At 37.9% G+C, this 21,877-nt stretch overlaps 1 protein-coding gene across 1 annotated transcript; it reads right to left on the bottom strand.

Annotated features, from left to right (window-relative positions):
* Positions 1–1,921: 1,921 nt before the first annotated feature.
* LOC104239246 (cytochrome b5) lies at positions 1,922–6,605 on the bottom strand. Its single transcript, XM_009793829.2, has 3 exons — positions 6,260–6,605; positions 2,920–2,986; positions 1,922–2,440 (listed from the first exon to the last, which is right to left on the bottom strand). Exons 1-3 carry the CDS (start codon positions 6,344–6,346, stop codon positions 2,184–2,186), a joined length of 411 nt encoding a protein of 136 aa, XP_009792131.1. The 5' UTR covers positions 6,347–6,605; the 3' UTR covers positions 1,922–2,183.
* Positions 6,606–21,877: the final 15,272 nt, after the last annotated feature.

Below are 21,877 nucleotides of genomic sequence, written 5' to 3'. Positions count from 1 at the left end.
AAATGTACTATCAAAGGATGAATCATCAATAGACTGCTGAGAGTAGTTTTCAAGTCCATTTCTGTTCTCCTTAAAATCATCTTCTTCATAACTTGCACCATACCAAGGTGAATTCTGAAATCTATTTGGATCCTTGCCATGTCTAAGATGCTTCGGAGTCATTCCAGCTGTCGACTTGAAAGGTGAGATTCGAGGATTTTTCATGGACTGATTTCCCTCGAACGATGAATTCCAATCAGAAAGACTACGGTTACCATGAATCTTCAGGAACTGCTTTTCCTTAAATTTGGAATTCTGAACATTAAGACGACGATTTTCATGACTCTTGAGGTATTGGTTTTCCCTGAGAAGAAGTGAGGTTTGACAAGTACTTATAGAAGTAAAATCGCGGGAATCATGATCACTGTTGAGTGAGGGAATTGCTAGTGGCATATGTTGATTCTGCTGCTTTTTACCTTTCAAAAGATCATATATTGTTTTCTTAGGGACTATGTAGAAAACTTTGCCAAGATGCAAAACTGCTTCAGGACGAACAACGATCCAAGGAAACTTGAAAACATCAGGACGGGCAATGCAGTGTCTCGGGTACTTCTTGAGGACTTGTGCAGCAATAATAGGCTCAATATGAATCTCAATGCGCCTACCAGGATGTACTAACTTCAAGACACCATCCTCTCTTATTGATGACATTTTGCCAGTTTAGTTCTGGAATTTCCAATAAGCTAGTGTAAAAAGGAGGCAAAGGGGAGGGAACTTGATTACCCAAATTAGCAATCTTATAAGCTGCTAGTTTTCAAAACCTGACAAAAGATGGTGATAAATACAAGAATTGTAACATTGGAAAAAGGGGTGGCCTTGTTTAAGAGATACTTGTAATTGGATAATATGGTGTCAGAATGACTCGATTTGGTGGTGTATAAGATGTGTCGATTTTAAGTTGTAGTAGGATATCAAAATTATTTAGAATTTGGTATTTGCAAAATTATTTAATTAATGTCTAAATAGGATTTGTAGTTAGAATTTTAATAGGAATAGGCTTTCTTGTTTTAGTTAAAATATGTTTCATACTATTATAAATAGGGATATTAGTAGCTTATTTTATGTGGGAAGGAAATACAGAATTATATAGATCAATCAGATATTTATAATAAAATATTTTTCTTCAAGATCCATTTTGTCTACTTTTGCATAATCTGTGACATAGAATGATGTCTTCAAAGTTCAAGAGGCAGTTAGTTAAAGTGTTGCTCTTGTTATTATATAAATTTATGCGATTCCAAAACGGACACTTGGCACTTAAGAAACATCTCATTTTTCTATAAACATACTCTTTACTGAAATAAACTCTGATTACCTTCTGCAGCTTTGTAGGATCAAAAGAGGAAATGATAAAAGGGGAAGGGGAGAACGGAAGTTACAATATTATAAAAACAATGTCTAAAACAACAAAACATAAACCCGTAGTCAGTTAAACTGATATTACATCATAACTAAAATTATATACATAAGTTTTGCTTTATAAGAAGGAAATATGTTCATCCAACAAAAAAAAAAAAAAAAACGTAAATAAACTTCAAGTCAAACTCATTTCTATTGGGACCAGGAATAGCACAACTATACCTAAATTGGGTTCGAAGAGAAAGCTTAATCTTTCAGCAAGAGCGTATGATTGGTAAAAAAAGTAGTCCTTTGTTCATCTTGAGTGTCTTACCTTGCCCTGGTAAAGAAATTAAAACAAGATTTAAAACCTTGAATTGCCATGTATTGAGTCTATATGAGTGTCTTCTTGCTTTCCTATTCTTTCTTCCTTGATCCTGAATTTTTCTTTCCTGTAAACCAATTTTCAAAACACGATGATGACATGTATTGCCAGAATGTAACATATCTACCACGCTTTTTCACGTTTCAGAAGGTACGCATGTCAAGGAAATCGAAAGATCCTAACAAATCATCACCAAAAGCCAAGAATCCAAGTTTGCAGAAACTAATAAAAAAGACAACCATATGATGTCTCACAAAGGGAAGCTAAGAAATGTTAAAGGCATTATTACCACAACATAAATTTTCCTACAATCCCCATAATTTAATCAAGACTTGTCTAGATGACAAAAAACAACCCCCCACAACGCCCCTTTTGGCTTTTCTTTTGGACACTTCTTACGAGTTCACCACGAACTCTATCTTCAAGCTGATGACTGTTTGGTATAGAAGCGGATGCCAAAAGCAACACCCAAAATAATCAGGGGAACTAAGAATTGGAGGAGCTTGACGACAAACTCTGATGTTTTGTCCTGGTTGTAATGTGGCTGATTGGGAGGAGTATACTTGGTCTTGGTGGGGATGGTTGCTGAATCAATATCACCTACGTAATACTCATCCAACATCGCTCGAGCACTGCTGCTGTGGCCAACGTCCTCAAAATCATCGGTTGCATCCTTTCCTGCACAAAGAATCAGGAACACAATCACCACTGTCTCCTAATGGATTACAGTTCTTTATGTCAAGGTTGTCTAATATTTGTCTATAAAATTCTAATTCTATTTTGCATATAGATCATTACGTATAAGATTTGAGAAACGACGACTTATCAAATCAGTAAGGCTTCATCTGCATGTAAAGAAAGTTACCAAGATTGTAAATTTGTAGTAAATTTGCAGTAAGATAAAGGAAAATGAAGTCATTTCTTGCACGCTACTGAATAAAAGAGAAGCAAAATTTATATTAAAGGAAAGCATTTTCCCTCGAGTTTCCTATTATTTCGCTTTGACTTAATTTGGAGGGAAGTATTTATTACTCTTCCCCACAGCTATCCTGTTAACAAGGTGTAAAAATATTAACTTCCTGGAGCTTTCCTTTTCCTTCCATAGAAACCAAAAGCACCAAAATCTTAGTTGCAGGATATATGTCAAAATATATTACCAGTTGCAGACAACAAAACCTCATCACCTCCTGGGTGGTCATCCAAGAATTTTGTCACATCATATACCTGTTAAATGGCAGACAGAAAATTTTAAAAGAATAGAAGAAACAAAGAAAAAAAAATTTAGTAAAAGTAGAGTAACACGAAATACAAGGCGCAGTTGATGTCAAGTACTCAAAACAATACAACAGTTTGTTGCTCCCCGAAAGGCAATTATTGGCAATCAGATGTTTTCTTACTGCTTATAAGGTCTGCACGCTACAAATACTCTATACAGCTACAACAGAAACATATGATATCCTGAACAGAGGAAGATTTCAACATGTGGATGGAGTTGCTAAAGACGCTACCTTCTAGCGACTCCATCTTCTCCATTAAAACTGAGTTAACTAGTCTTTAGTTCCAAAGTAACCCCACTTCACATTATTTGCAATATGACTAGCTTCAACAAAACCAAAACACCTACGGCATTAGCTTGGGCTATTTCACGTAGATGAATTTTGACGATTGTAAATTATGCCAACTTTACTTTCACAATAAGATCCAGAAGGCACATAGGTATTTCTTAATTAGAAGAAAAAAAATGAATGCCACGAAAATATAAGAATTTTGGATGACAAACATAGAGCATGCCCCCCTAAAAGATAAATGAAAAATGCATACCCACATTGGTTTTACCAACTAGCAAATCCCAAGGCAAAAAAAAAAAAAAAAAGTCATCCAAAAACCAATGAGTGCATTGCCGAAATTTCATGCTTAATACATTTGTCAATCCTTTTTAAAGTTGGTACTATTGCATATAATTGCATTATGGTGTTTGAAAGTTTAATTAAACACCTCATTGTGACAAAAAAAGGCAAATAATCTCCTGTGAACACTAAGCATCTCAACCAATCAAATCTTAGAAATAGCAAGGACCCAAGGGGAAAACTAGCTGGGGTTGTAGGCATTTAAATTTCATTGGATTTAAGTCCATAACAAATTGGGATTATGTTCAGATAAAATTAGTCCAAAGACTAATATAATTGGATTAATTACTTAAGTCCAATATGCATGAATTTAATTAAAAGTCCAATTTCATTCGACTCGTTCATCTAGTGGATTGCAAATAACTTTATTAGCCCAAGATCCATTGAATGCCTTCTTATCCATAAGTGCCCAAATTTGTAGAACACGTCAAGTGTCGTGGCAATGCCAATAAAATCTTGTCAAATGACGCGGCATGCCAAGTCAAATCAAAAAGACCAATAAGTTCAGGTCACGAGCACCTCAATTCGATGGAATAGCCAAACAAAATTAGACTTTTAATTAAATTTATACCCATCAAATTCAAATTGTTAATTCAATTATATTAGTCCAGATATTTATATGGACTAGTAAGTTTTGAATTTAAGACAAATTTTATGGATTCAAAAATTAAATGCCTAAAGGGTTCTTTTTGGAATTTCAACAGGGTGATTAGCCTACTTCGTAGACATAGAAAGGTAAACTACAAGTTATTACCAACACAACAAGGTACCATGCATTTTATCATAACATGAAAGATTTGACAAGAATCTAGAATTGTCAATATATTACGGGAAAGCCAATGGTTTTAAGAGTATTATATGCCTGCATCTTCAGATTGTGAAGACTAGAGCTCTTAACCAAATTTTCAGATCTATAAGTTTCTCTAAGCTCCAAACAAGAAGATGTAAGAGCTAAATAATTAACAGTAGGTGAGAACTACAGTTACAATATTTGCTTTTTTTCAATGTATAGAAGTAAAATCTTTTTTGATAAGACAAAATTTATTACTAAACACTAAGTTAGGACAAGAGGGGCTGCTCTGATGGTAAGCAACCTCCACTTCCAACCAAGAGGTTGTGAGTTCGAGTCTCCCCAAGAGCAAGGTGGGAAGTTCTCGGAGGGAAGGATGCCAGAGTTCTATTTGGGAGCAGCCTCTCTACCCCAGGGTAGGGGTAAGGTCTGCGTACACACTACCCTCCCCAGACCCCACTAAGTGGGATTATACTGGGTTGTTGTTGTTGTTGTTGTTGTTGTAAGATGGTGAGAGCTAAAAAATTAACCTTGGATGACAACTACAATTTCGACGTTTGGGCAATGACATGATTTAGACTTCTTTTGCTGACAAACCTCTTATTTGGAAGAAACGAAATCTTCATTAGTAAATACCAAGACGGTATCAAAAATAAGTACAAGATGTCTATTACAATTCAAACATGTCATCTATTGGCACATATCAAATTTGTCAGTTCTTCACACATACCATTAACACCAAAAGTACAAGTAAACCAAGAACGATCTTTTAATACTTTCTACATCATTATAATTATTGAAATAATATCTTCTACTTCTTTCATTCCATAAAAACCAATGAGAGAGACATGCAGGTTCTGTAATTTGAAGATATATAACTTTGGGTACATAAAGTTGACTTTGAAGTCATGATTTTGTAATAGCAGCGGTGGATCTACTATATTGGCAGCAGGTGCAAGCTCACCCGATGCCTTCCGATAAATACAGATATATATAGTACTAGAAACTTTTAAAAAAAATACATATTCACTTTAAGTATGAATCTGGTCCCACAAAGAAGTAGTGAATGCAATGTGTACCCTGTATTCCACTGAATTAAAATACTGGAGTTACTTCCGGACAATACAACCTATAGACAATGACCCCCCACCCCCTGTTCAAAAAAAAAATAAAGAAGAATCTTGTTCTAGCAGTAAGTGGATGAAGAATTTTGCTAATTGTTTGAGGATTACCTACTGCAGGGGAATTTAGAGCATGAATGTGGCAATGTTTGATAAAATATACTACTACTACTATTTACCAATGATGTCTCAAAAGTCAAGACCAAAACTTTATACTCACTGAATTATACTCGTGCAATTCATAATGGAAAGAAACCTACAAATCGGTTCCTGGCATAGATGTGTTGCTATTCCCACAGAGGAATCAGGAATATATCCAATTAATTCATGAAACAAATAATGGAAGACTAAACAAACGCAGAAATCAGATAAAAACATGAGATCACACCCCACCCAACTCAAAGCCCGGGTTCCTCCACTGCCACCTCCCTAAGCCACAATTAAAAGATGGGGCGTAAAAAATTGAAAGCATAACAGAAGCGACCAAAATTGAATCTTTAACACATGCAACCGATCAAGTTACAACCTTTTTATTGTTTTATCATTAAAATAATACTTTCAGGATTGAATCTTAAACACACAGGAGGAGATCAAGAGCAAGATCTAGGCAATGAAAGCATAAATAATGAACGACCCACTAAATTAAATAAAATAGCAGAGATCAGGAAATAATTGATACCTTGCCACTAATAACCAACCAACAATCCTTGGCGTTGTTGTGCTGGGAGACCTCAGCCAAAGTAAACACCTTAGTTTCACCCCCCATTATTCAACAAACAAGAAAGAAAGAATGTAGGGCAGAGATGAAACAAAGATCAAAATTGGCTTGATTTTGACTCTTCAAGACCTGTGAAAAGGCTTGAAGAGATACAAGGCTGAGGGTGTCTCTTTACGGAGGAAACGAGGCGTTTTGGTGAATGGCAGCAGAGCGGAAAAGGTTGTTGTTTTGTGTAATTAAAAGAGAGGTTAGAATTCAAGTGGCTGTCATGTGGGGTTGGTGAGGGTATGAGGGAGCGAAGAAAGTTGGGCCATCAAATACCAAAGCAAAATATATAGAGTAACTAGTGAATTTACCCGCATTCGCGCGGCATTGAAAAGCTTCAATATCAGCACACTAACTAATAATGGATTCATATATTATTTTTTTTTAATGAGAAAAAATACTTATAAAATAACATATATTTAGATAGATTCATAATTTGGTTTATTTATGTGCACACTTATATATATATATGTATAGTGCGAAAGAGAAAAGAGAGAGTTAATTTGACAGCTCTCTTTAGTCAGGTATCATATCTATCTAATTTTTTTTATAACTTTTTTCTCCTTTTTGTCTACTAATAAAGCTTATTTAATTTTTATATATTAAGAAAGTTCAGGGAGTATTTATAAGAATTCTAAAAAAATTTGGCACAACCTTCACTATGCAAGTCAAGCTTCAAGACAATGGTGTGGTAGGCTGTCATTCTTTATTTATTCAAGGAAGTCACTGCCATACTTTTTCTCTTCGGAATCATTCTTCTTTTCTCCTCTCTTATTTGCTTTCTTCTTTTATTTGTTTTTCTAAAAGACAAACTAAAAGAGAAAGACAAATCTTCGAGTATTATGAAATAAAATGAAAACAACTAACATTTTAAGAAAGAATTTAGAGTGTTTAGATAGACATGTTATGAATGAACGTTTCTAAAGAGTTATGACTATAGAAGAAAAGTAAATTCAGACAAAGAAGTTGACCACAAAAAAAAATCAGACAAAAAAAAAACATATAACGTAATATTGGATTGAAGAAAAGAGAGAGGCAAAGAGAAAATATATAGGAAAAAGTTTTTTTTTATAAGAATGGTAATGCATATCAAAGTCTCAATTCAATGACATTAGGAAAAACACTGCATAACGATGCGGCAACTTGTAAACATATATAAAATGAATATCAGAATCTCATGCAAGCTACTACTCTATAAAGACAAAATCACTACTCAATGTTATTTCAACTTATAGATAGCAAAAGCCTAAAGATGTTAATTACTTCAAAGGCCAATCAAAGTTGTGAAATACACTTTATTTCGATCTTCGTCTCTTCTGTTGGCACCTTCTCTTAAATATTCTTCTTTTTAAGACATTTAAGACATACACCAATATATAAAATATCTTAGCCCATTGATAAAATGTTTGTGGTTCACCGGCATCAAAAGTCATTAAATATAATTTGTATGCTTTTGTTACATTCCTAATTCCTTCAAGCTGAATGATCTGAGGTTTGTTGAATGCAACAACCTCTTCATTGTCTGCAGTATAATCCTTTGTCTGCAATAGAGAGCTATTCGTTGGTAAACTTAACCATACACAATATTTTCAATAGAGCCTACAATATGAATCTAAGTAATTATGAATCTTAAACAATAAATTAATTGACCAGAAATTCAATTGGAAGAAAAAGATAGAAGAATATTAGAGTATACAAAGAAATTCTCTAAATATTCATCCACGTATAAAGAAGGAAAATGCTGAAACAAATATCTATTTTTCTAAGAATCTATGAGACAATTTTGACAAAAATACCTTTCTTGATGAAAGATAGGTATATATTACATGAATTGTTTGAACAATTGCTAAGATTCTTTGCTTTTCTTCTTGACCTCATCAATGCAATTTTTCTAGGGAAGTAAGCTGATAGTAGCAGATGCTTCTTGTAGAACATATGAATTGATAGCCAAAAAAAAACTCAGATTGAAAGAGGAAGAGATTTGCAACATAACCCAAAAGAAAGAAAATATAAGAATTTCAGGCCAAGGCCGGAATACAAAACGTTTGTATCCGTAAAGTAATTTAATAACACGAGCAATTATTTGGACAATTAATGAGGAAATTTTTGGAGTCTTTATAATATGACATAAATGGAAGGGGGAAAAACGAAAGAGTGGGAGGTATAATTAAGAGGATTTAATTAAAGAATAGATAGAAACAGATACAAATTGAAAGCATAAAAAGAGCATAAAATTAGACAAAAAGGAGAAAAAAATAAATAAAAAAAAGGAAAAATTAGATAAATAGGATCCTTGGCCAAAGAGAGGTGCCAACTCATCTCCTATTTTCCCAATATATATATATATATATATATATATATATATATATATATATATATATATATATATATAGAGAGAGAGAGAGAGAGAGAGAGATATTTTCATATACAATACAAAGCATACGCCTTGTATCGAACTTATTCATTCCGCTAACTAAACAAGTGTTCTAAGTAATTGAAATACGAGAGCTTGTTTCTTTTTTATTTTAGATCAAAATAATTAATCTCTTATTTAGTACTAAATGTGAATTTGCTATAAAATTCAAATATAGCTACAAATAATAACTTTATGAAAATATAGCCACAAAGAGTAAATATAATGTATATATATTTGTTGTGTCGCGTAATTATTCCAAATATATTATACGTAATAGTATGAGCTATGTTGGGTGTCCACACTCCAAAGGACATTTCACTCCTCTTGAGACTTAGGACCACAAGCAAACTTAATACAAAGTTTATAATTAATATTTTTGCCCCTAAACTTTTAATAATGTGACTAGGAGTACAGGATCATGGATTATCACGACCCAAAATTCCATTCTGTCGTGATGGCGCTAACACATTTGCTAGGCACGCCGAACATAATAATAAAGAACGAAAATAATGAAATATGCATAAATAACACGAGTCTGAAACCTTAATATAACAAAATACAACTAATACATGATAAGTGTCACGACCCAAACTGAAGGGCCATGACTAGCACCCGACCACACTTGCCGAGCACCAACGTACATTTCATCTAACCTTCATTATTATCTTTTAAGGCTGACGAGATCAATATAAATGGTAGACCTAGATCATGGACAACCAGCAATAAAATATGATGGCATGCATATACATAGCAGGGGATGACCAGACAATCAAGAAACTACATATAAGGTATGAGCTACCACGCTACTATGAAAGACTATACAACAAAAACTAGCCGACAAGGCATACCAAACTATACATGAGCCGACACCTGTCTATGAGCCTCTAAAAGAACATAAGTGTTGCAACATAGCCGGAACAGGGCCCCGACATACCCATAATGTCTATAACAAAAATTGCATACCAAGACCAAGGCAAGTCCGGAGAAGGGATCTCGCCAATCACCGCTGATCTACTGTGGTGGGGGAGCTGTACCTGCCTGTCTATCAGGACCTGCAGCACGACATGCAGCGTCCACAAATAAAAGGACGTCAGTACGAATAAAGTACTGAGTATGTAAGGCAAGGAACCATAAATACGATCAGTAATGTAAGCAAGGATAAAGAATATACAACCTGTAACATCTTAGTACCTCTGAGGGCTACTTACATGAAATGCATGATACATATGTATAAATACATAAACCTTTAAAGCATTCGCCTCTGTGGGCATCATCATCATCATATCGTACCCGGCCATAATAGGCTCGGTAGAATCGTACCCGGCCACGTGGAGCTCGGTAAAACCCAACTGATCAGTGGTTGCACAATAGGTGCCGTACCCGGCCAACTATAGCGTGGCTCGGTAGAGTAAAATAGATACATATATATAATGCATGCTCGACTCATGGAATCACATTTTAAACCTTTCGGAGTGACGTAAGGTCGGTATCCTCTGTACACGTTATTAGGACTAAGTCTTCACTATGAACCTTATAAGAATCAGGAAGTACCAACAACATTGATAACATAAGACTAAGAGAAGCAACATTAACATCAATCGTTCCATAAGAGGGAAAACAATGTAAGTACTGCTAGCTTCTAAGAGTAGAGTATCTTGGAAGATCGTTCATTACATTATGTGCAATCGGAGTCGTGCAAAAGAAGGAAAGGGATAGCCTCACATACCTTGTATATACTGCCCCAATCTCAAGCTATGCAATTGTCAAAACTCCTTAGTCTACAATAAGAGAAACGATACTATCGTTATCATTTAAGCGTCATAACTATTATGTATCGACCACAAACTATTTTACGATGAAACGGACAGCACCTCCCCTATATATATGACCTCACACCATTCAAAACAATCACCAAACAGCCCAAACATCATCAATAATAAACATATTGAGCCTCCCGAAATAGTCCACACACAGCCTAATCACTCCATACATACGACGACCACCGTAGTCGTGTCAAACAACCTGGAAATGTTACGAATAACTATCAGCCCATAAACCTACATATATATGGTGTTTCTCCACACCCTTCCTCCTCCAAAACTCCACAAGATAGTAGTAAAATACGCAGCCCAACAACAACGCAAAACAGTCCACAAAACAATAACACTACTACCAAACCTTTCGATATATATCTCACAAGTTCTAGCTTCAATGGCTTAGCCGCAACTTGGATAATCTTAAATACATATAGAGTAAGAGGTTCCTTACCTTTATACAGAAAGAAAAACTCCAATTTGACCTTAAATTTCCAAGAAATATCCCTCCAATGCTGCCACAACAACAAAAAAATGAAACTAGCGATCAATTAGTGTTTTTCGGCACTAGAATCACTTTAGAAGGCTTGAAATCACCTAGGATTAATATTAAGAACATTAGGGAGTATTTACAGAACATATACCCTTTAAAACAACCTCCCACACGAGCTGGAACGACACAAAAATGAGCAACAACAAGAAGAACAAGAGACTTACTAGCGCCACGGAATTCCCGACACTTGATTTGTGTTGTTTGCCCCTTTTTTGGGTCTTGAATCTTGAGAGAACCTTGAGAGGATGTTCCTAGGGTTCTAAGGTCTGAAAATAGTGAAAAGAAATGACTTTAAAACGGGTTGGAGTCATCCTATATAGGTCCAAATATCTTAAACCGACTTAGTGGGCCCCATAGAGAGGTGCTTGGCGCAGTCTCGCGAAAACGCGAATATCTCTCTACTCCGAGATCGTATCGATGAACGGTTTAATGCGTTGGAAACTAGACTCATAGATCTTTAATTTGGTGGGTAGATCACCCCGTAATTCCTTGTAAATTATGAGAAAAGATTAGAAACATTTGACCTAATGTTTAAGTAAAATTATGAACCTAAGTTGCGACAACTTTTGTCGACTTTTGTTTCATAACTCGTTTGACTTCAAGACTTATGATACAGATATTATATGATTAAAATACCTTAATAAATGACCTCTTGAGTGTATTAAGCACCGCTAGATTACCTGAAAATACGAGTTACAACATCCTTGATTCGTTTAACTTCTAATACTGGTTAATCACCCTTATACACTCTTGTATCACTTAAGACCAATAGGATTGACTTCTTATCATCTCAAAGATAATTCCTTCTTGGATTTATGTTAACTAATATATGGCATGAACTAACACATGTGGATATGGGTTGTAACACCCTCCCCCCTTAGGAACATTCGTCCTCGAATGTAAGGGTTTATGGGGAGTTTAAATCATCGTGGATTCCAATGGAAATTTCCGATCAATTTTCCCCTATAAAATGGTCACTAGCAAAACTTGCAAGTAATTAAGCCCAACATATGGTTTCACAAGTCTACACAAAGCATTATGCGTATTTACATTATCTACATATCACCATTTTGTATTAAGGAGGAGTATTCTCAAATTATTGCTTACCTCATAGAGCCGTTTCTTCTTCCAATGTATCCTGTCTTCCACCAGCATCCTTGTTATCTTCATTCTGGAATAAGTAAGGGTATTTAGACTTCATCTCCTCTTCTACTTCCCATGTCATTTCTTCCATATTTTTGTTCCTCCACAATACTTTGACGGAAGCTACATCTTTTGTTCTCAGCTTGCGGACTTGCCGATCTAATATCGCCACTGGCACTTCTTCATATGATAGGTCCTCTGTAACTTGTACATCTTTGATAGGGACGACTCGAGAAGGGTCTCCAATACATTTTCTCAACATAGATACATGGAATACCGGGTGGACAAATTCCAATTCGGATGGCAATTCTAACTCATAAGCAACCTGTCCAATCCGTCGAAGAATTTTATACGGCCCGATATACCTTGGACTCAGCTTACCTTTCTTCCCAAAACGCATAATACCCTTCATTGGTGAGATCCTCAGGAAAACCCAATCACCAACCTCAAACTCTAGATCACGACGTCGGACATCAGAATAAGATTTTTGCCTGCTTTGTGCCGTCCTCAATCGCTCCTGTATCACTTTCACCTTCTCAATAGCTTGGTGAATCAAATCTGGCCCATATAATTCTGTTTCACCGACTTCGAACCATCCAACTGGTGATCTACATCTCCTCCCGTATAGTGCCTCGTATGGGGCCATTTTAATACTGGAATGGTAGCTATTGTTATAGGCGAATTCTATGAGTGGAAGATGATCATCCCAATTCCCCTTAAAATCTAGAACACATGCTCGTAGCATATCTTCCAGTGTCTGAATGGTACGTTCAGCCTGTCCGTCAGTCTGCGGATGAAATGCAGTGCTGAGATTTACTTGTGTGCCTAAACCCTTCTGGAAAGACCTCCAAAAGTTAGCCGTAAATTGAGCTCCTCGGTCTGATATAATAGATATGGGCACACCATGAAGCCTAACAATCTCCTTGATATACAACTTCGCATAATCTTCAGCCGTGTAAGTTGTCTTCACTGGCAGAAAATGGGCACATTTTGTAAGTCGATCAATTATCACCCAGATAGAGTCAAACTTATGATAAGAGCGAGGTAATCCAATAATGAAGTCCATATTAATCACCTCCCACTTCCAGGTCGGAATCTCTATATTTTGAAGCAATCCACCGGGTTTCTGATGTTCTATCTTTACTTGTTGACAATTGGGACACTGGGCTACAAATTTTGCAATAGACTTCTTCATATTATCCCACCAATACTGCTCCTTGACATCATGATACATCTTTGTCGAGCCGGGATGGATGGAATATCGGGATTGATGAATCTCATTCATAATCTTCTCTCGCAACCCTGCCACATTAGGCACACACAATCGGCTCTGGTATCTCAGTGCCCCATCTTTTCCGATCCTAAAAGCCATACTTTTACACTGTTGAATGCTTTCTCTTAATCGTACTAAGATAGGATCTTCATATTGTCGTGCTTTTACCTCGGCTACCAAAGATGATTCTGATGTATTCTGTACAGTAACACCTCCGTCATCAGAGTCTAACAATCTGATTCTCATATTGGCTAGCTGATGAAGCTCTTTAATCAACCCCCATCTACCCGCCTCAATATGTACTAAGCTTCCCATTGATTTACGGCTGAGAGCATCTGCCACAACATTGGCTTTACCGGGATGATACAATATCTCGACGTCGTAGTCTTTCAATAATTCAAGCCACCTACGCTGCCTCAAATTCAACTCTTTCTGCTTGAAGATGTATTGTAAACTCTTGTGATCTGTGTAGATGTCAACATGGACGCCGTATAAGTAGTGCCGCCATATCTTCAAAGCATATATTACTGCAGCCAATTCCAAATCATGGGTTGGATAATTCTTTTCATGCTTCTTCAATTGTCTTGATGCATAAGCAATCACATTCCCACGCTGCATCAATACGCACCCCAAACCTATACCTGAGGCATCACAATATACCACATAATCTTCTGTTCCTTCAGGAAGAGTGAGCACTGGTGCAGATGTCAATCGATTCTTCAGCTCCTGAAAACTACGTTCACAAGTGTCAGACCACTGGAATTTGGTAGCTTTTTGTGTTAACTTAGTCAATGGTGATGATATAGAGGAAAATCCTTCTACAAACCGCCTATAATATCCTGCTAGTCCTAGGAAGCTGCGGACTTCTGATGGTGTTGTAGGTCTCGGCCAATTCTTTACTGCATCGATCTTCTGAGTGTCGACACTAATACCCTCATCAGATATCACATGGCCAAGGAATGCTACTGAGTTCAGCCAGAATTCACATTTGGAGAGCTTAGCATATAACTTACGATCCTGAAGCGTCTGTAATACTATCCGCAAGTGGCCCGCGTGTTCCGCCTCCGAACGAGAATACACTAGAATGTCATCAATGAATACAATCACGAACACATCAAGATAGGGCCTGAATATAGTATTCATGAGATCCATAAAAGCTGCTGGGGCATTTGTTAGCCCGAACGACATCACCAAGAACTCAAAGTGCCCATATCTTGTCCGGAAGGCCGTCTTTGGAATATCTTTCTCCCTAACCCTTACCTGATGATACCCTGAACGTAAATCAATCTTGGAGAAATACTTGGCACCCTGGAGTTGGTCAAACAGGTCATCAATTCTTGGAAGTGGATACTTGTTCTTTATAGTAGACTTATTCAACTGTCGATAGTCGATACACATCCGTAACGACCCGTCTTTCTTCCGCACGAATAGGACTGGTGCACCCCAAGGTGAAGTGCTAGGCCTAATAAAGCCCTTATCCAGCAAGTCCTTCAACTGCACCTTCAACTCTCGCAACTCTGCCGGGGCCATTCTGTATGGAGGAATAGAGATCGGTTGAGTGTCAGGTAACACATCAATGCTAAACTCAATCTCCCTTTTAGGAGGAAGGCCTGGGAGTTCATCTGGGAAAACATCTGGGAATTCGTTGACCACAGGGATTGATTGTAAAGTAGGCGGTTTCGCCTCCACATCCCTAACGCGAACGAGATGATAAATGTAACCTTTTGAGATCATTTTCCTTGCCTTAAGATAGGAAATAAACCTACCTTTCGGTGTAGCAATGTTCCCTTTCCATTCAATGACGGGTTCACCCGGAAATTGGAACCTAACCATCTTCGTACGACAGTCAACATTTGCATAGCATGAGGCCAACCAGTCCATTCCCATTATCACATCAAAATCAACCATTTCTAACTCAAATAAATTTGCCGAGGTTTGACGACTACAAATCATCACAGTGCAACCTCTATATACCCTTCTAGCAATCACAGAATCTCCTATCGGAGTAGATACCGCGAGGGGTTTACTTATCAATTCAGGTTCAATGCCAAACTTATTAGCCACAAAGGGTGTAACATATGATAATGTAGATCCCGGATCAATCAACGCATATACATCATAAGAAAACACAGATATAATACCTGTAACAACATCTGGAGACGACTCGAGATCCTGTCGACCTACTAGAGCATAGGTTCGATTTTGAGCACCACTCGAACTCGGCACTGCACCTCTACCCCTACCACGACCTGTCGACTGCTGAAAACCCCGTGCTGGAGGTCGAACTGATGAGGAAGAACCAGACACAGATCCAGTCGGCTGAGCCATACCATCACCTCCTCTATTAGGACAATCCCGCATCATATGGCCAGGCTGCCCGCACGAATAGCATGCATCAGAACCTCGACGACACAGTCCAAAGTGGGCCTTGCCGCACTGATCACAATGTGGTGTTGGGGGTCTCATCTGACTAGTATCCCTGTGATGTTGCGAGCCAGATGCCCGCGAACTCTGACCTGGACCAGAATAGGATCGATCATATCGAGGCCTCTGAAACTGTGGAGGAGCACTAGCTACAGGTGGCGCCGAACTCCTCGAAAACTGTGGCCTGATGCGGCCTCTGAAGTCATCAGAATACCCTGCAAATCTCGCCCTCTTATGCTGGCCTCTATCCTGCTCCCTAACTGCCCTCTGCTGGCGCTTACGATCCTCTAGGGTCTGGGCATAAGCTTGAATACGGGAAATATCCATGCCCTCCACCAAGGAGGCTGTCGTACACTCATTTATCAGATGTGGTCCCAACCCATTCACGAACATATGCACCCTATCACTCATCTCGGCCACCATATGGGGAGCATACCTTGCCAAAGAATCAAACTGCATACTGTACTCTCGTACACTCATATTACCTTGTCTAAGGTTCAAGAACTTATCAGCTCTAGCTCGTCGTATCTCAACTGGCAAGTAGTGACGAAGAAAGGCCTCAGAAAATTCCTTCCACACAGCTGGAGGAGGGTTCGGACCCCTGGATCTCTCCCAACTATCATACCAGAGAACCGCTAAATCCCGTAGCCGATAAGAAGCCAACTCTACTGTCTCTGTATCACTAACATGCATAACACGAAGTGTACGATGAACCTGGTCAATAAACGTCTGTGGGTCCTCCTTGGGGTCTGATCCGGTAAACACTGGAGGGTCTAAATTAATAAAATCACGAACTCTTGTACTAACTGGTTTCTCAGCAGCACCTGTATTCTGCCTCTGAGCCTGAGCAGCTACCAAGCTAGTCAATAACTGCAAAGCACTCCGCATATCCTGGTCTGGAGTGTCAGACGAAGGAACTGGAGGCGCTGGGTGCCTTCTAATATCCTCTGGAGGAGATGGAGTAGATGAGGTATGAGAGGGCATCTCACTTTGAGCCTCACTTTGTCCTGCTCTGACTTGGGGCACCTGACTGGTACCCTCTCCCGCTGCTGTATCAAGCCGCCTACTAATCGTTTGCTTCCTAGTCGAAGGCATCACTGAAAAAAAACAAGGTGAATATTAGAGACAAACACTTACGACTCAACTCTACGCACGATCTAGATTCAGGAAGAAGGTAACAACCCTAGATGTCATGTAGCCTCCTGATTATAAATGTGGCGCGCTACACATCCATAATCAAGACTCTACTAGACACGGCTCATAGACAACCCCTAGGACAGACTTGCTCTGATACCAAGTTTGTCACGACCCAAACTGAAGGGCCATGACTAGCACCCGACCACACTTGCCGAGCACCAACGTACATTTCATCTAACCTTCATTATTATCTTTTAAGGCTGACGAGATCAATATAAATGGTAGACCTAGATCATGGACAACCAGCAATAAAATATGATGGCATGCATATACATAGCAGGGGATGACCAGACAATCAAGAAACTACATATAAGGTATGAGCTACCACGCTACTATGAAAGACTATACAACAAAAACTAGCCGACAAGGCATACCAAACTATACATGAGCCGACACCTGTCTATGAGCCTCTAAAAGAACATAAGTGTTGCAACATAGCCGGAACAGGGCCCCGACATACCCATAATGTCTATAACAAAAATTGCATACCAAGACCAAGGCAAGTCCGGAGAAGGGATCTCGCCAATCACCGCTGATCTACTGTGGTGGGGGAGCTGTACCTGCCTGTCTATCAGGACCTGCAGCACGACATGCAGCGTCCACAAATAAAAGGACGTCAGTACGAATAAAGTACTGAGTATGTAAGGCAAGGAACCATAAATACGATCAGTAATGTAAGCAAGGATAGAGAATATACAACCTGTAACATCTTAGTACCTCTGAGGGCTACTTACATGAAATGCATGATACATATGTATAAATACATAAACCTTTAAAGCATTCGCCTCTGTGGGCATCATCATCATCATATCGTACCCGGCCATAATAGGCTCGGTAGAATCGTACCCGGCCACGTGGAGCTCGGTAAAACCCAACTGATCAGTGGTTGCACAATAGGTGCCGTACCCGGCCAACTATAGCGTGGCTCGGTAGAGTAAAATAGATACATATATATAATGCATGCTCGACTCATGGAATCACATTTTAAACCTTTCGGAGTGACGTAAGGTCGGTATCCTCTGTACACGTTATTAGGACTAAGTCTTCACTATGAACCTTATAAGAATCAGGAAGTACCAACAACATTGATAACATAATACTAAGAGAAGCAACATTAACATCAATCGTTCCATAAGAGGGAAAACAATGTAAGTACTGCTAGCTTCTAAGAGTAGAGTATCTTGGAAGATCGTTCATTACATTATGTGCAATCGGAGTCGTGCAAAATAAGGAAAGGGATAGCCTCACATACCTTGTATATACTGCCCCAATCTCAAGCTATGCAATTGTCAAAACTCCTTAGTCTACAATAAGAGAAACGATACTATCGTTATCATTTAAGCGTCATAACTATTATGTATCGACCACAAACTATTTTACGATGAAACGGACAGCACCTCCCCTATATATATGACCTCACACCATTCAAAACAATCACCAAACAGCCCAAACATCATCAATAATAAACATATTGAGCCTCCCGAAATAGTCCACACACAGCCTAATCACTCCATACATACGACGACCACCGTAGTCGTGTCAAACAACCTGGAAATGTTACGAATAACTATCAGCCCATAAACCTACATATATATGGTGTTTCTCCACACCCTTCCTCCTCCAAAACTCCACAAGATAGTAGTAAAATACGCAGCCCAACAACAACGCAAAACAGTCCACAAAACAATAACACTACTACCAAACCTTTCGATATATATCTCACAAGTTCTAGCTTCAATGGCTTAGCCGCAACTTGGATAATCTTAAATACATATAGAGTAAGAGGTTCCTTACCTTTATACAGAAAGAAAAACTCCAATTTGACCTTAAATTTCCAAGAAATATCCCTCCAATGCTGCCACAACAACAAAAAAATGAAACTAGCGATCAATTAGTGTTTTTCGGCACTAGAATCACTTTAGAAGGCTTGAAATCACCTAGGATTAATATTAAGAACATTAGGGAGTATTTACAGAACATATACCCTTTAAAACAACCTCCCACACGAGTTGGAACGACACAAAAATGAGCAACAACAAGAAGAACAAGAGACTTACTAGCGCCACGGAATTCCCGACACTTGATTTGTGTTGTTTGCCCCTTTTTGGGTCTTGAATCTTGAGAGAACCTTGAGAGGATGTTTCTAGGGTTCTAAGGTCTGAAAATAGTGAAAAGAAATGATTTAAAACGGGTTGGAGTCATCCTATATAGGTCCAAATATCTTAAACCGACTTAGTGGGCCCCATAGAGAGGTGCTTGGCGCAGTCTCGCGAAAACGCGAATATCTCTCTACTCCGAGATCGTATCGATGAACGGTTTAATGCGTTGGAAACTAGACTCATAGATCTTTAATTTGGTGGGTAGATCACCCCGTAATTCCTTGTAAATTATGAGAAAAGATTAGAAACATTTGACCTAATGTTTAAGTAAAATTATGAACCTAAGTTGCGACAACTTTTGTCGACTTTTGTTTCATAACTCGTTTGACTTCAAGACTTATGATACAGATATTATATGATTAAAATACCTTAATAAATGACCTCTTGAGTGTATTAAGCACCGCTAGATTACCTGAAAATACGAGTTACAACATCCTTGATTCGTTTAACTTCTAATACTGGTTAATCACCCTTATACACTCTTGTATCTCTTAAGACCAATAGGATTGACTTCTTATCATCTCAAAGATAATTCCTTCTTGGATTTATGTTAACTAATATATGGCATGAACTAACACATGTGGATATGGGTTGTAACAATAAGTCTCCTAGAAACTAGTAAATATAGAGTCATGAGCTCTAATACGAAAATATGAGTCTGAAATGACCAACTACAATACCGTCTAAAATAAAGATAACAATACATAAGGAAAGAGACGCCAAAATTGCGGTCAAGAATGCAGTTCTACCTCGTCTTTTAGCAAATGAGTATGCTACCAACCTCGACTACGGATGACTGGGTCTGATACCTGGATCTGCACAATTAAGTGCAGAGTGTAACATGAATACAACTGACTCAATGTACTCAGGAAATATCATAATTAACCTCGGTGAGGTAAAAGAAGCAAGAATTGATATCTGCTATAACCGGTATACTTTCATAAATTCAACAAGTGCAAAATAGTGATGTGATCAAGTATAAAGCACAGAAGGAACTATTTGTGTATATGTGCGCACAATTACTCAAGTACTCTGCTCAGCAAGTGATACGACACATAAGGATGATATGCAAATAAATTAGGTAAATAACCACAAAAATTGTAAGTAAAGATGAAATGTGAAATCCAAAACAAACATTGGCCAGATTTTCCTCAAGATCTTATATCCGAACCAAATCACTGATCAGTTTCCTCAAATCCGCGTGTACACCATCAAGAGAGAAACATGAGAGGGTGACCCTAGGGAGATGGATACATATCTACATGTTGTACGAACAACTCACGTGCTAATAATATCAACAACACGAATAACTCACGTGTTGCACGGATAACTCACATGCTAATAATATCAATATCTAGATTTGCACGGATAACTCACGTGCCAATAATATCAACCGTATGGATAACTCACATGCTAATAATCATAATCCGCCAACGTGATCACATGCTACCAGTCCAGATCATAACACACATAAAGAAAATATACGAGAATACATGTACATGATCAATGGTTATCAAGTTTCAAACTCCTGGACTAGTATAACTAACATGTTATGGTATAGGCATATGCAATGTGTGCTATCACTGCTAGAACCGATAATTTCATCATGAAATAGCAGTTTATCAAGTTCAACCGGGAAGATAACCTCAATGAAATCTCAAATATAGTACAAATAGCTCACAAAGAGGTACAAATAGGAGAACATCACATCTTGAAGCTTAGCAGTTAATTCAAGGCATATCATAGCCTAAGCACAACCTCGAGCATAATAATAGTACCCCGATGCACATATATGGTCTCAACCCCAGACATATACGCCACTCATAGCATGTAGATATTACAAATAATTTAGGCAACCAGTGCCTCAACCACGTTTAGGTAAGATACTTTCCTCAAGAAAGCCAAATCACTCCTCAGATGGTCTCATCTAACAAGCCAAATCGTGTTTCCTATGGCTATTATTGATGGTCTCTAGATGGCTCGAATCTAACCAAAATAACTTAGTACCATCAACAATAGCCATAGGAAATAATTCCAAATGATAAAGCTAAAGTTTTGGATCAAATATACAAAAATTCAACATTGGGCCTATACCTCAGAACCCGATAAAATTCACAAATTCTTAACACCCATTCAATTAAGAGTCCAACCATACTAATTTCATCCAATTTTATCTACAAATTAATCCGCAAATCACCAAATCTCACTCTCCAATACCGTGGTCTAAAATTCCAAAATTTTACCTCAAACACACATAAACTAGGTATAATAATTAATGGGTAATCAATATCCATCATCAAAATAAAATAAACTTCACTTACCTCTTCAATTGTAGCAAAAACCCTCTCAAAAATCGCCCTTAGCAGAGTTCCAAATCTCCTAACATGAGAAAAATAATGAAACCCTTTGAAATATAACACGGATAGTGAATCCGCACCTACGACCACTTACCGCACATACGGTCCCGCTTTTGCAGAAGTTTGGCTGCATTTGTGGCTCCCTCCAAAATTCAGACAATCGCTTTCACGGAAAAATATCGCATCTGCCATAGCGCT

Source organism: Nicotiana sylvestris, chromosome 9 (assembly GCF_000393655.2).
Source record: "Nicotiana sylvestris chromosome 9, ASM39365v2, whole genome shotgun sequence".
NCBI lineage: Eukaryota > Viridiplantae > Streptophyta > Magnoliopsida > Solanales > Solanaceae > Nicotiana > Nicotiana sylvestris.
The sequence above is the reverse complement of the archived record's forward strand: the minus strand, read 5'-3'. Positions and strand labels throughout refer to the sequence as shown.

Bases quoted from the DNA above. Each gene is read 5' to 3' on its own strand.
- LOC104239246 (XM_009793829.2), bottom strand. From the start codon at position 6,346: ATGGGGGGTGAAACTAAGGTGTTTACTTTGGCTGAGGTCTCCCAGCAC. The intron at 2,987-6,259 runs GTATCAATTATT...GCCATTTAACAG, and splicing joins GGTTGGTTATTAGTGGCAAG to GTATATGATGTGACAAAATT. The intron at 2,441-2,919 runs GTAATATATTTT...TTCTTTGTGCAG, and splicing joins GGTTTTGTTGTCTGCAACTG to GAAAGGATGCAACCGATGAT.